At 41.0% G+C, this 15,525-nt stretch overlaps 1 protein-coding gene across 1 annotated transcript in view; it reads right to left on the reverse strand.

The window, feature by feature from the left end:
• The window catches only part of LOC115662349 (uncharacterized), a 56,723-nt gene extending 42,042 nt beyond the window's left edge, over nt 1-14,681 (reverse strand). The window contains exons 1-5 of the mRNA XM_056320354.1: nt 14,558-14,681; nt 14,328-14,407; nt 6,969-7,046; nt 6,766-6,840; nt 6,281-6,333 (exon numbers count right to left, since the gene is read on the reverse strand). Coding sequence (XP_056176329.1) covers nt 6,281-6,333; nt 6,766-6,840; nt 6,969-7,046; nt 14,328-14,333 — 212 coding nt within the window. The 5' untranslated portion in view covers nt 14,334-14,407; nt 14,558-14,681. The remainder of the gene's footprint in view (nt 1-6,280; nt 6,334-6,765; nt 6,841-6,968; nt 7,047-14,327; nt 14,408-14,557) is intronic.
• Between the last annotated feature and the right edge of the window lie 844 nt (nt 14,682-15,525).

Genomic DNA, 15,525 nt, shown 5'->3' on the forward strand with positions numbered 1-15,525 from the left:
GTCGGTGATCGACCGCCCGTTCCCGTCGTCCCGAGTCGCTAATAGGCGAGTATAAACCCCTAAACCCTTAATTAGTCTAATTGTGTCCTTAGGGGGTAATTAGGGGTTAATTAAGCTCATTTAGGACCTAATGATGTTTATTTGGGTGTAGGATGATTATGATAGGTCATTAGGGTTTAATGAGGTTATTTAAGTGTGGATTAGTGTTCAAAATTACTGCTCGTCTTGTTCACAAAGTACCGAAAATGTGCATATTTGTCTAAGTTTTGCACTAATTGAATTCAATGATTCAAGGCTTGAAATTAGACAATTCAAGTGTTAATTAAGCTCATTTGAGTCTTAATTATATGTATTTGGTGGTTGGATGTTTAGGGTAGGTGATTAGGCCTTAATGAGATGGTTTAAAGGTGGTTTAGTGCCTAAATGTTAATTTTTCCTGGTACTGTTCATTCAGTACCGAAAATGCCTAATTTGTGCCCAAGTTGAATATTCTAAGAATAATGTACTAATGACAAGAATTTAGGCATTTTTAGGGGATGATTAGGACGTGTATAAATCCTATTGAATGACCCCGAAGTGGTGAGAACAACTATTGAGATGGATTTGCCCAGGGCGGGCCTTTAACGCATTGAACTACCTTGGAATGAACGTGCGAATGAATGTGGGATTCGTTGAACCAAAGTGAAAATATATTGGATGTGCCAAGGATGCGTTGAATTCGTTGATTTGGTGAATGATTGTGTTCGGCATGTTGGCTTAGGTATTATCGGTGTAGTCTGGACTGGATTAGGTAGTACCAGTGTGTAATTCGGACTGGATTGAGGATCGATCGTTGGAAATTAAGTCTAAGGAATTTAGTGGGATTATTAGAAATAATTATTGGACTAGCACAGATTAATCGGGGATTATGTGATTGGACTGCTGGGTATGCCCGGGTTGATTGACTGGTTGATTTCTATACCCAATTGTTGGGAAATTGAGTAATGCCATGTCGCGTGACTGCGTGGCCGACTTGTGCGGAGTGTGATTGGCCATATGATGGCTTGATTGAATTATTGAATTGCACATTGTGAAATTGAGCCGCAGGGTATTAATTGGCCAGTGAACGATTGTTGCGGCATGAAATTAACTGAATGCTTGAATTGTGCTGATGCTCATGTTGCATTGTTTTGCATTTCATGGCACGCATAGTGAATGCCGGGAACGAGGCGTGTGATGAATTGTGCGAGAATGCGTGCCTGCCATGAGCATGTGATCACCTAAATGCCCTGATGCGTGATACGCGGGGTGCAGATAATAATTGATTGTGTGTATGTGTGATCACAATTTCGCCCTGATGCGTCTTACGCGGGGTGTGCCGTCCTGATGCGTTTTACGCGGGACGATGCCCGGTACGTCCGGAAGACGACCAACCTGATGCGTTTTACGCGGGCTCTGGTTTGTGAGGAGATCGGTGTTGCGCCTGATGCGTTTTGACGCGGGCTAGAGACACTGGGCCAGTTGATGCGTTTTAACGCGGGCCACGAAGTGTTGTGATTAAATAAAGAGACCTGATGCGTTTTACGCGGGTCGTAATAAATGATAAATTGAGCAAGTGCCAAGGTGCCAGTGTGGGCTAGTGAGCCGAGGCATGAGTATGGTGTGACGATAGCATTGCATACATAAGAATGCATGGGCCGGTTTGCGGGTGTGCGGGACTCGGTGATTGACACGCGTTATTACCATTATTAAGTATGAGCATACGTTTGACGTACGCGTGAACCGAGTGCTCGCGTATGTGACTTGATTTAAATCATGATTGTCAATAACCTGCAGGGTCAGCCAGGTAAGAGATCTGGGTCAAAGGGCCTAGATCGGAGTTTATTTATAAATTGGTTGGTTATGTTGTTTTGTGCTGTCGGTCAGGAGATTGTATGTTAGCCTAGCCTAGGTTTAGGGGGTCATACTCGCTGAGATTCGTCTCACGGTTGTGTAAACCGAAACATTTTCAGACCCCCAGCCGTAGGATGCCGAGGACACCACCACTTTTTGGGATGCTGCATTTCATCCAGCGGTCGTTGAGCGTGCACCCCTGTGGAGACGGAGCAGATCGGAGAAGTGGCTGTTTGGTTATTCCTAGGAGTTGGTGTTTTATTTGAGTTGTTGGGAGCACTGTAAAAAGAGTTTTAAAATAGTGATATAAGTATGTACATATTTTCTACGTTGATCGTTGTTTATTGCTTGGCTATCCTTAGTCTCATGCGATTTATTGTATGGGTGTATATATTTATTTATATACGTTGCTTCCGTATGTGTTTGATCTCTGATTGGGCGTTGGGTCGGCAATGCTTCCTAGGAGCGTTGCACCATAATCGACCGTCGACGGGATGTTGCGTTCCGGTAGAGTACGGGACGTGACACAGCACCTATGGATGTCACTCAGAAATTTGGCACCCACGGCACTCAGAGAAAACGGTGCTTCAAGTCTGCTCACATCAACAACTACGTGCAAATCTTGCGGCAAAAGAACAGCCTTATATAGCCCAAGAAGTGAACGCACGGTGGTCGACTCAGAATTGGAAACCTGCATATTTCGGTCAACAAAGTATGGTTTGGACTTTCCCTTTGTTGACCGTGACTCCCACTAGAATTAGGAAAGAATATCTTTCTAATTTCCTTTTTATTTCTCTGATGCAATTAGCCACACGTCGACGATTGACTTTCCAAACTCAGTCCAACTCTTCAATGCACAGTAGGAAAGATGATTTATAATATTTCCTTTTGCTCGATTTCAGATGGCCGCAAAATACCAATTCGGAATATTCAGATTTTCGTTTCGGGCTCAAACTCGAGACATATTTTTAATAATCTCTACCTTAGCTCGACATTTAAGCCAAGTCACAATCGCTTTAATAGAAATCCGAATTTCGCTACTACTCTCTCACAGCCCTCGATGGGCTCAACCGCCACAGATGTCTTTCAAGTCCAAGCCTCGCTTGAACTTCGCCATAGCCGTGAACCTCATCAGAATACCAACTCCACATGCACCTTTAACCGCTCCATAAGGATTTTCCGACACAACTTCCTCAATCGCAGATAAAGCAAAACCATCATTGCATCCATATCTGTCAGGAGATCGAATACGCACCTTGTCAATATCAGCAGTTACAGCAACTGTTGGCTCAATAAGCTCCACCTCGCTACAAGCACCATCCGTGTCAATTACTTCATTAGCACCCGCTACCTCAAGAGTTTCTGGTTGCAACTCCACCTCAAGCTGAACACTGTCCAGATCCATATAAACACTACTATTAACACTCCTAGCCAGAAGTACTGGAGACTCGTCAAATGTAACTTCTCTGCTGATAATAGGTGAATTTAATTCCGGACACCACAACTTATAGCCCCGATCACCTTGTGCATAACCTAGGAACATGCACTTCGTTGCCCTTCCATCAAGCTTACCATCTCTAACTCGAACATAACATGGGCAACCAAACATTCTAAGAACAAAATAATCAGCAATGTTACCTGACCACACTGCTTCTAGAGTCCGACATTCAATCGCAGTCAATGTGGATCTATTTTTCAGGTAGCTCACCATACAAAGCTCATCCGCCAGGAATCTCCTAGCCATACCAGCACTAGAGAGCATTTTATGGGCCATCTCTAGTAATGTTTTGCTCATCAACTCTGCAACCTGTTGTGGTTTAATCGCACTAGTGCGGTGTTTCATTATGCCTTCCTTCATGCGGAATTCGTTTAACAGCTTCGAGCAAAACTCCATACTACTGTCAGTCCACATCTGCTTGATCATTTTACCAATCTCCTTTTCGATCAAAGCTTTCAACTGCCTGATTCTGACAATAGCATCAAACTTGTGCCTTAGCACAAACACCCAAGTCTTCCTCGAGTAATCATCAATAACTATTAGCATAAATCTTGCACTCTTCCTCGAAGGAAATCGCAACAACCTGCGAACATCTAAATGAATTAATTCTGCAATATCCATGGTTTCCTTAACAACCGTACTGAACTGCACTTTCCGCCGTTGATCTAAATCACAGCACCTGCATATATTCAGTTCGTTAGCCACATAACCACTTAGAACCTTCAGGCTTCTCTCACTAATGTGCCCCAAACGCATATGCCACAATTTAGACTCTCGAACCGATGCATCCGACGTCTCCGCAACGAATTTCATCACGGTCTCACCTTGAAGCCATACAGGCCATTATGCTTGGTTCATTTCATTATCACCAAGGCACCTCGAGCAACTTTTAGAACTCCACATTATGAAGAATACCGACACCCAGCTGAATCCATGGCACTCAAGGAAATCAGATTTTTCTTCAACTCTGGAACATGCCTCACTCCAGTCAATATCCACACAATACCATCATGCATTCTGATTCGAACATCACCAATACCATTCAGCATTGTTCCCCAACTGCACTTTACTACTATCCGTGCACTGATAAGTAGTAAACCAATTCCTGTTTGGTGTAGCGTGAAAAGAACAATCAGAATCCATAATCCATCTGCCAAACGACGAATTATCAGTAACAAACAAGACATAATCAGCATTATCCGAATTACTATCTGCTATAGCAGCAACATCATCTGCAGACTCAACTCTAATTCCCTTACCCTTGTCGTTTTTCAGCTTAAGGCAATACCTTCTAAGATGGCCCCTCTTGCCACAGCTCCAACAGATAATACCACCAGTCCTAGACTGACTTCGTCTATTCGAGTTCATACTACTTCTGCTAACACGTGTACCAGTTCTTCCTCTAATTTCACCTACTAAAGCAGCAGATACATGTTCGCCAGATTCTCTTCTACGGATGTCTTCACTCAGAATTAAATCTCGAACACCATCAAACGTCAAACAGCAGTAACAAAGCACGTACCTCATCTTCAAAGTCAATATCAACTGAACTCAATTGATTAACGATCACATTGAATTCATTAATATGATCTGCAACTGACGCACCCTCGCTCATCTTCAAGTTAAATAGACATCGCATCAAATAGACCTTATTGATCGCAGAGGGCTTCTCGTACATGTCCGACATGGCTTTCATCAAACTTGCAGTAGTCTTCTCATTCACGATGTTAAATGCGACGTTACGTGCCAACGTCAGCCGAATAACACCCAAAACTCATCTATCCAGCAATTCCCAATCAGCTTGCTTCATCGTCTCTGGCTTCTCCCCAGACAAGGGCAAGTGCAGTTTCATCTGATATAGATTATCCTCAATCTGCATCTTCCAGAAACCAAAATCTTTCCCATAAAATCTGTCGATTTTCACTTTTCCTTCTTCTATCGCCATCGATTCGCTTCAACTTAAGCAAGTATAGCTCTGATACCAATTGTTGCGTAAGCCAAGCGATCGAACAATAAAATTGACAGAATAAGAAAATAGATCGGATATCAAATTTACGTGATTCGGTCGTAGTGACCTACATCCACGGGGAGAGCAGTACGGAATTCCACTATTGATCAAGCGATACAACGGAGATTACAACCACACTCGAGTTACTCAAACACTTTAAATATTTCTCAAGCCCCAATTACACTCAATAACTCACGCAGTGTTTAGCTCCATAATTCCTCACGAAATAATCTCTTAACCTCACGAAGGAATTGTACACAAATCTTATCACAAGATTTAATCGCTACTAACACTTGAATTCTTGGTGTAATTCCACGACAAAACCACGAACCCACTGCCAAGCACCCAGCACCTATGGATGTCACTCGGAAATTTGGCACCCACGGCACTCAGAGAAAACGGTGCTTCAAGTCTACTCACATCAACAACTACGTGCAAATCTTGCGGCAAAAGAATAGCCCTTATATAGCCCAAGAAGTGAACGCACGGTGGCCGACTCAGAATTGGAAACCTGCATATTTCGGTCAACAAAGTATGGTTTGGACTTTCCCTTTGTTGACCGTGACTCCCACTAGAATTAGGAAAGAATATCTTTCTAATTTCCTTTTTATTTTTCTGATGCAATTAGCCACACGTCGACAATTGACTTTCCAAATTCAGTCCAACTCTTCAACGCACAGTAGGAAAGATGATTTCCAATATTTCCTTTTGCTTGATTTCGGATGTCCGCAAAATACCAATTCGGAATATTCAGATTTTCGTTTTGGGCTCAAACTCGAAATATATTTTTAACAAAGTGAATGCTAACACAAAAGATGCTACGGTAGAGCAGCTTAAATGCTCAAACAGGCTTACAAAACTACATAAAACTCTGGTCCAATTAAGAGAGGAAATGTCCTCACATTGATTTGTCGACCACAATACAGGAAAACGGCGTTTGTCTATCCTGGGCAACCTAGAAGAAAAAGTTTTGGCGAGAAAAAAGCCACTCGGTGTACAAGATGCAATGCTCTTCTAGAAACCAGTGATTAGGTTTAAGTGAAGAACAAGAATTGCAGATATCTGATTCTAAAAATGAAGACGCCAAAATTATTTTCCTAGAAACATCGTTCCTTTTAGCTGAAGTCTACATAGAAGCAACTGCAGATCAGTACTTGAATAAAAACCTCAAAGCTGCTGAGAAGAAAGTGTTTGTTCCCCTATAGAAAGAAAATGATCTCTAAATGAAAAAAACCAGAATCTTTTCGACAGCATGCTGATGCCGAAATGGATTTGAGCTAGATAATCTGCTCCTGCTTAATGCACAAGCTAATAATTTGCCAAATATATGCAGATGATTACTCGAAGATGCTCCCTTAAACGTCAAAGTATCTATCTAAAGCTTTACCATGAGGAAAGAGGTATCTACACCATCAGCTGTTAGCTCCTCCAATATTCTCTTACCGGGGATGTCATCGGCAATCTAGTTAATTTGACAAAGCACGCAGAAAATGTTTAGCTAAAAATCCAAATCTAAGGTACTAGTCAGCCATTTGACTAGATCAAAATGGAAAATTTATAGAAGAATTGACAGATATCCCAGCCAGTAACCTTAGCCATAAGCCTTGCTCTCATACCCAAACGAGCCAAACAAGTTAAAGCGTTTGCTGCTTCTCCATTTCCTTGAACCTAACAGTAGACAATGGATTTAAAGGTTACTCCAGAAATCTAACTGTCTAAAAGCATCATTCCTGGCATACAAGCTTCTTCAATGACATCCACATGAATGAGAAGGGGTTGGACCGATCAAAACAAATGAACATAAACATCGATAATCGAAGAACATGAAAACAGATTTCGTACTGCTGATATCTTATCTCGGGATAAGAATGCTAACACTGCTGTAACTTTCATCCAACGCTTACTTTGGTATCATAACTTTTTTCAAGAGCAATCCATACCTATAAACAGATTTTCTGTTACTGCAGTTGCTAAAGTGATCGCTCTTTAAAAGTTGTGACATCAAAGTGGGCGCCCTACAATAGTTATGGCATCGATACCGTCCTTATCCCCTTTCACTTCTCACTTCAGGCAATTAGCAATAACTTCTCTGCAAATTTCAGGCTCCTTTCGCAACCTCTCTGGGAGGAAGACATGAGCTCCCCCTCAGTGAGCCTCCTTATAAGTTACAAAGGACACAAACCAACACAAGAACAATCTTCCCATGCACATCAGTCAGCTCACACACTAGAAAAAACAAGCCCATATCTATGAAAGGCCAAAGGTGTAGGCCACAAAAATGGCACGCCCAGGATCACCATAATTAGAAATCGAAACACGTTAATGGAGAAATTATCGATTCGCGTACCTGGTTTGGAATCCATCGAACTTGACGCGAAATTTGTGACGGTTTCCGAACATGAACTCAAGTGCTTCTCCCATATACCCTTCGTTAAAACATTGGCCTAATGAGATTGCCACTCACGAGAAGAAAGTTCTCTCTAGATCCGTATGTGAGTCAGATTATGCATCATCAGGTTAGGGGAAGGACTTGAACGCTATTTATAGAGCTTTCGACCACGGGCCCTCTCATTATGGGCCGAGCTGTACTCGGCCCACACTAGCCAGTCCCATATTAGACTTATTAAGAACTCTTATATCTTACCTTTATTAGACCAAACTAATTCAGTTAATTTCAATTAATGAAGCCCACATTAGGAAATTCTTACATTCTCCCACTTGGGCGATATTGATTGAAACAGAACTGTGTGCACACCATTATATTGGTCTAAAGATTATTATTAATAGTCAATCCGATCCCATAAAGTCTCGAACACTGAATCATGGCGGTAACTGCATGTACTCACGCAGAGCCTTCCATGGTCACGAGTGCTTTCAACTTTACTGATATGGATTCACTATGGTAGTGTGTCAAATGGACAATACCTCATGATGAGTGATACTTCTTGTTTTGTCCAATTTGTTAGTCCAAATTCTCTCTCTTTAAGTGTCACAAAACCTAGTGTCACCAGAGAATATCCTTCATGGTTCCAACGAACCTGCATATGTCTTACCTTGATAGTTAACTGTACTTTATGTGTAACAAGACATATCGTTAAGGCTAATACCAAGAATGCCCCATAGCCTGTACTCAAGGTTTACACAATGTCTCGAGATTTTCATCAAATATGTGTACTCAACTTGATAAGTCTACATTCACAAAAACCTCATTGAATGCAAAAAGTTGATACATATCCAAATGCTACAAAATGTAACATTAAATCATATACAAATTTCATAAGAGCAACATAAAACTAAACAGCTCCCACTAATTAACAGTATCCCATGATACTCCTAAGCCCATGTTCATGACATGTCAATCAAATACACAAGGGCGAAGGCTTTTAGTTAGCGGATCTGCAATCATATCATCTGTTGAAATGTGCTCTATTGCAATGTCACCATTATGAACTTTTTCCTTTGTAGTCTGGTACATAACCTCCATATGCTTAGACCCCTTGAGACCTCTGTTGTTTGTCAAACAACACTGTAGAGTTATTGTCACAATACAACTATATGGGCCTATCCACAAAATCAAATATGATCAACTCCTTAATGAGGTTTCGGAGCCAAATTGCCTGAGTAGCGGCCGAAAAACATGCTACAAACTCTGCTTGCATGGTAGAGGATGTCATTGATTTCTGTTTCTCACTTTTCCATGATACTGCACCTCCTGCTAACTTAAAGATATAACCTATTGTCGACTTCTTTTCATCCTGACAGCCAGCAAAGTCCGAATCCGAATACCCAACCAGCTGTAGGTCCTGAACATGTTTGTAAATCAGCATATAGTCTTTTGTCCTCTTTAAATACCTCAAAACCTTCTTGGCAGCAACCCAATGATCGTGTCCTAGATTTGATTGATATCTGCCTAGAAATCCTGTTGCAAAAATAATATTTGGTCTAGTACATACTTGAGCATACATAATACTCCCAAGTGCATTAGCATAAGATACATTCTTCATTTGGGCTTTCTCAAAATCTGAATAAGAACATTGTAACATACTCAACTTATCACCCTTACTGACAGGAGCAATTCCTGGCTTGCATTGCTGCATGTTGAATCTTTCTAAGATACAATCAGCATATGCCCTCTGAGATAAGCCCAATAGTCGGCGAGAATGATTACTATGAATCGCAATGCCAAGGACAAAAGACGCCTCACCAAGGCCCTTCATATCAAAGTTCATTGACAACATCCGCTTTATCTCATGCAGTAAACCAAGGTCACTGCTCGCAAGGAGAATATCATCCACATAGAGTATAAGGAAAATGACTTTCCTCCTACTGACCTTGTAGTATATACACTGATTTACGTTATTCTCAACAAAACCAAATGAAGCGACAACACTATGAAACTTCAAGTACTATTGTCTAGAAGCTTGCTTGAGACCATAAATAGACTTTTTCAGTCTACATACAAACGTACCTAAATCATTTGCCGCAAAGCCTTCGAGTTGCATCATATAGACTTCTTCATTAAGGTCTCCATTGAGAAAGGCAGTTTTAACATCCATCTGGTGTAACTCCATATCGAAATGAGCTACCAATACCATGATCACTCTAAAAGAATCTTTAGAAGAGACTGGAGAAAAAGTTACTTCATAGTCTACTCCTTCTCTCTGAGTGAAACCCTTGGCTACCGGTCTGGCTTTAAACTTCTCAATCTTTCCTTTAGAGTCTCTTTTAGTCTTATACACCCATTTGCCATCAATGGGTCTATGACCTTCAGGTAATTCAACAAGTTCCCAAACTCCATTATGCTTCATAGACTGCATTTCATCTCTCATGGCATACAACCACAGTTCCGACTGAAGACAAGAAACAGCTTCCGCATAAGTCACTGGATCAGCCACAGAACCGATATCGTAGTCTTGCTCTCCTATATAAACTAAATAGTCCGGTGGTATAGCTAGTCGTCTCTCCTTAATGGATCTCCTTACTGGAGCAGCAACAGCCTCATTCTGCACCTGAGAGCCTTGAGAAACTTCATTAGGAGTTGTCTCTACAACAGGATCCCGAGCCTCAACAGATTCAGTCTGTGGCATAGAAGTCTCCACAATTATCTGTATGGGAGGAGATAAAGATACAACATTACCCACCGTACTATTATCCTCAATAGTTTGTGAGCAGCTACTTTCTTCGACCACATCAAACTCCAGAAACTTGACTGTCTGTGATTCCACAATTCTTGTGCCTCCATTGGGATTATAGAACCGATATCCCTTCGAATGATCCGGGTAAGATACAAAGTAACACCGAGTGGTTCTAGAGTCCAACTTACTTAATGTTGGATTATATAACTTCACTTCTGCAGGACATCCCTAAACCTTAAGATGGTTAAAGCTAGGCTTACGTCCAGTCCATAACTTAGAAGGAGTCAATGGAATAGCTTTAGTAGGTACACGATTCAGAATGCACAAAGCTGTTTTCAAAGCTTCACCCCACAAAAAATCAGGTAAATTTGTCCTACTAATCATACTCCTCAACATTTCCATAAGGGTGCGATTGCGCCTTTCGGCTACACCAATTTGCTCAGGACTCCCAGGCATAGTAAACTAAGCCACTATCCCAGAATCCTCTAAGTATTTGGCAAATGGCCCCTTAAGCTGTCCGCCATCGCCATGCTTGCTATAATACTCTCTACCTCGGTCAGATCTAACAACCTTTATGACCTTTCCCAACTGTTTCTCGACTTCAGTCCGAAAAATCTTGAACTTGTCAAGAGACTCAGACTTTTCTTTAATCAAGTATAGATAGCCATATCGAGAATAGTAATCAATAAATGTGATGAAATAAAAATTTCTACATAAGGTTGCCATATAGGGTCCACTTATGTCAGTGTGAATGACATCAAATAGGTCAAAACTTCGGACTGCAATTTTCTTCCTTATCTTGGTCATTTTACCTCTACAACAGTCTACGCATATCTCTAGGTCATCTTTAAGAGTAAGCAGGATATTAGTCTTTATCAGCATTTCTACTCTATCTTTAGAGATATGACCAAGTCGTTTATGCCACAATGCATAAGACTGTTCCTTAGGTAGTGGTCTCTTGGAAACAACATTTTCAGCCGTATAAGCGACGTATATGTCATTGGGAGACAAACACAATCTGTACAATCCGTTGGACATATTACAGCACCCAACCTTATTTGAATTAAGAAACAAAGAAATAACATTGTTCTTGATTTTAAAAGAGTAGCCATACATGTCCAAACACGATACGGAAACTAAGTTCCGTCTAAAAGAAGGTACATAAAAAGTGTTTTTCAACATTAATCTAAAACCAGAGTCTAGAATCATTATAACATCTCCCACAAACACAACATCGGCTTTCTCGTTGTTTCCCATAGTGAGTCTTGACTCATCCTGATTTAGCTTCCTCCGGTTTATGAATCCCTGTAGACTCACGTTTGGACAACCAAGATTTGAATTTTCCACAGTCCTTCTTTATGTGACCTTTCTTCTTACAAAAGAAGCAGCGGTCACCATCCCTTTTGAAAAATGTTTTCTTTAGACCCATATTGTCAGATTGACCGGTAATGTCATGAGTACCTTTATGAGTACAATTTCTGGACTTCTTATCCTTTCTTTTGTGGGAACCAGAAACATATAAGGCTATATGCCATTTTTCCATCTTAAGTTTTTCTTCCTCTGCCACCACCCTTGCTATCATGTCATTAACTGACCAAGTCTCATCTTGGAAATTGTAATTTATCTTTATAATCCCAAAATCAGGTGAAAGGGTGTTCAGGGCTTGATGCACAATACAAGCATCAGGAATGGAAACATTAAGAGCTTGAAGCTTCATCTTTAGGTCTACCATCCTAAGGACATAATCTCTCACCCCAGCAGTACCATCATACTTCATATTGAAGAGCTTTTGAAGAAGTGTACCAACCTCAGCATTAGATGAAATGCGATTTCTAGCCTCTAAGGCTGCCATCATTTCTTTAGCAGTACAGTCATCTGGCAAACCACTTTTCAAGTGTTCTTAAATGGATTTCTTCATTGTCAATAAGCAAATTCGATTGCTCTTTTCCCAAGTAGCATAATCCGTTTTCTCAGCTTCAGTACTGATGGTCGTGATATCTACCGGCTTATTCTTTGTAAGAACAATGTGAACATCCGCCAACTCCATTCCAAATAGAAAATCCTCTTTCCATTTCTTAAAGTTCAACCCAGTAAGGACCTCAATGGAAATGGAATTGCCGTTTACAGAAAAGTTGACTGGAAAATAAATAAACAATACAATCAGCATCATGTGAGTACTTATCCAGAGAGTTACATACATCATCACATAATCACCTTTGGGCAGAAAATATGACATATAGTTGTACGCTCTCCACATGACAGCGGCCATGAGAACATATTCTAATCTTTCGTGAAATCACCACCTTTGGGTATATGAACTACTAAGATCAGTCATTTCTCAAGCACATGCTATACATGTACCCCTCCATGAACCAATACAAGATCACCTCCTTTGGAAGTATGATCAAGCAATAGAACAGGAGACATCCCACCACAATATGAGATCGATATTTCTCAAACCCAGTCAAGTGTGCCACTTTGGCGGTCACTACCCAACTGAATCCTTGAAAATCTCTCATACCAAGGATATGAGCTTTATGTATCACATTCACTATATACATGTAATGCTAGACGTAAAGACAGCGGCGTATATCTCTGAAATTACATGTCATGCTAATTATATTGTTCCATTCATTGATAGACAATGAATTACACTCTACACAGTCCTTATGTGGTGATATACATGTGAGCTACCATATGCATTTTCGAAACCATAGAGAAATACAAGAAAATACGCAAAAATACCCTAAAAATACGCTTATATAGGGTTCTATATGTATTTTCACATCTGTAAAAGCTTCAAACATGTAAAATAAATATAACACAATGTAGAGAATCTCGATAAGAGCGCGTCGGTAACAAGAAAGTCCCAAACGGACGTCGGACGCGCCCTCACGCGCCGCCGGAAAGCGCGGCGCATGCGGGCGTGTTCAGCTGGTCAAACCGGTCTGAGCAGCCGGTCTAACCGGTTGACCAGTCGGGTCGGGTCGAAATTCGGGTCGGGTCAAGATCCGGGTTGACCCGGATCTGCGCCTCGCTGACGTCATCCGACAGTTACCGGCGCAAAACGCGCCGGTTCGGCACGGGCACGTGGCCGTCACTAGCGGCCGCGCCCACGACGCGTGTCAGCGCGTGCTGCCTCGTCCGATGACATGCCGCCCGTCAATCTTCTCGTCTCGACTAGTAGATTCCGAATATGTAATAAAATTTTACATTCAACCGACAAAAAATTTCAAAAATGGGTAAAAACCTCTCGGACATAACGAAAACGATCATAATCCGGATGTTTCAGTTCTAATCTATATCAGGCTCTGATACCACATGTAGGCCACGAAAATGGCACGCCCAGGATCACCATAATCAGAAATCGAAACACGTTAATGGAGAAATTATCGATTCGTGTACCTGGTTTGGAATCCATCGAACTTGACGCGGAATTTGTGACGGTTTCCGAACACGAACTCAAGTGCTTCTCCCTAATACCCTTCGTTAAAACACTGGCCTAATGAGATTGCCACTCACGAGAAGAAAATTCTCTCTAAATCCGTCTGTGAGTCAGATTGTGCATCATCAGGTTAGGGGAGGGACTTGAGCGCTATTTATAGAATCTTCGACCACGGGCCCTCTCATTACGGGCCGGGCCGTACTCGGCCCACACTAGCCAGTCCCATATTAGACTTATTAAGAACCCATATATCTTACCTTTATTAGACCAAACTAATTCAGTTAATTTTAATTAATGAAGCCCACATTACGAAATTCTTACAAAAGGAACAGATTAAAAAGAAATCATAGAGGAAAGAGAAGGAAGTACTTTCATGCTCGTGCTTCTGGTTTTGTCACCAGGCTCGGGGAAAGTGGACAGAACAGCCAAGTAATCCAGACAAATCCCACCTGCGTTTCCGAACACACAAACATCAACCACATCTGGGGAAGTTTCTTTTTTCGTTTTCTTCAAGGATGTGAAGAGAGGGAATGAACTTTTTGTGCTCTGCTTAGACGTACGTGGCATAAATGAGGATGTATGCAAAAAGTGTGTGTGACGCAGACGTACAACGAGGCATTGCGCTGGCGATGGAGGAACTCGCGGGACATGAACGATGTTTGTGTAAAGAAACGAGAATTCTCAAAAGAGATGAGAGAGCAGCCAAGAGCTGAAGAGAGACTGTTTTGTTTTGAGGGGAGAAGCGAAATGCTGGACTCTTTATAGACCTGATATTTGTATATAAGAAATGATTAAGTAATGATACTTAATTTATATATATATAATTATAAATCATTGTGGGATTCACTCCTTTAAGAATTTATAATTCATGACGTACTGTTTCTTTCACAGTAACCTAAAGACGGTTATACTAGCAAAATCCTTTGTACATATTACGTGATTAATACAAAAAATTTATATATATTATGTGATGTAAAGAATCGTATTAAAAAAAACAAAATTTGCTTTTTTCTATGGGCAACCCGAAACTAGTCTGCAAAACTATATGATAAATTACGAATGCCTTGGTGGATAAGTTATATGCAAATATTTAATGAAAAAAAACTACTTGATATATACTACAAATGGGATGGATGGGCTATTATTGGATGACTTCGAGCCATCCGACAAGTGGCATTTGGAATTTCCGTCAAGTAAAAAGAGACCATTTAGATTGACCTCAATTTACCACTAAACCAATCCCTTTCGTGGTCCCGATCAGTTCGAACGCTTTGTGCAATTCTTTTACCAACTCTCCCAATCATGTCAAACTCCAAATTATTCTAGAAGCTTTGAACGGTTTGTGCAGTGTTGCCTAACTACATGATACATCGAGTGGAGAGACTTTCTAATTACAAGTATCTTATTAGGGTTGACGGACTCGCCACCCTCGGATTTTCAGGTTACAGATAGTACATATAACTATGACTTATTTTATAGCAGGTATGAGACCCTCATGATATTGCCAAAAAGGGTTGTTAGTGCTAATCGCCTCCTACGGTGTGTCTATTCCCTCAAAATCAAGGAA

Source organism: Syzygium oleosum, unplaced genomic scaffold, assembly GCF_021117445.2.
Source record: "Syzygium oleosum isolate NSW1041296 unplaced genomic scaffold, Sole_v2.1 Sole_v2.01, whole genome shotgun sequence".
NCBI lineage: Eukaryota > Viridiplantae > Streptophyta > Magnoliopsida > Myrtales > Myrtaceae > Syzygium > Syzygium oleosum.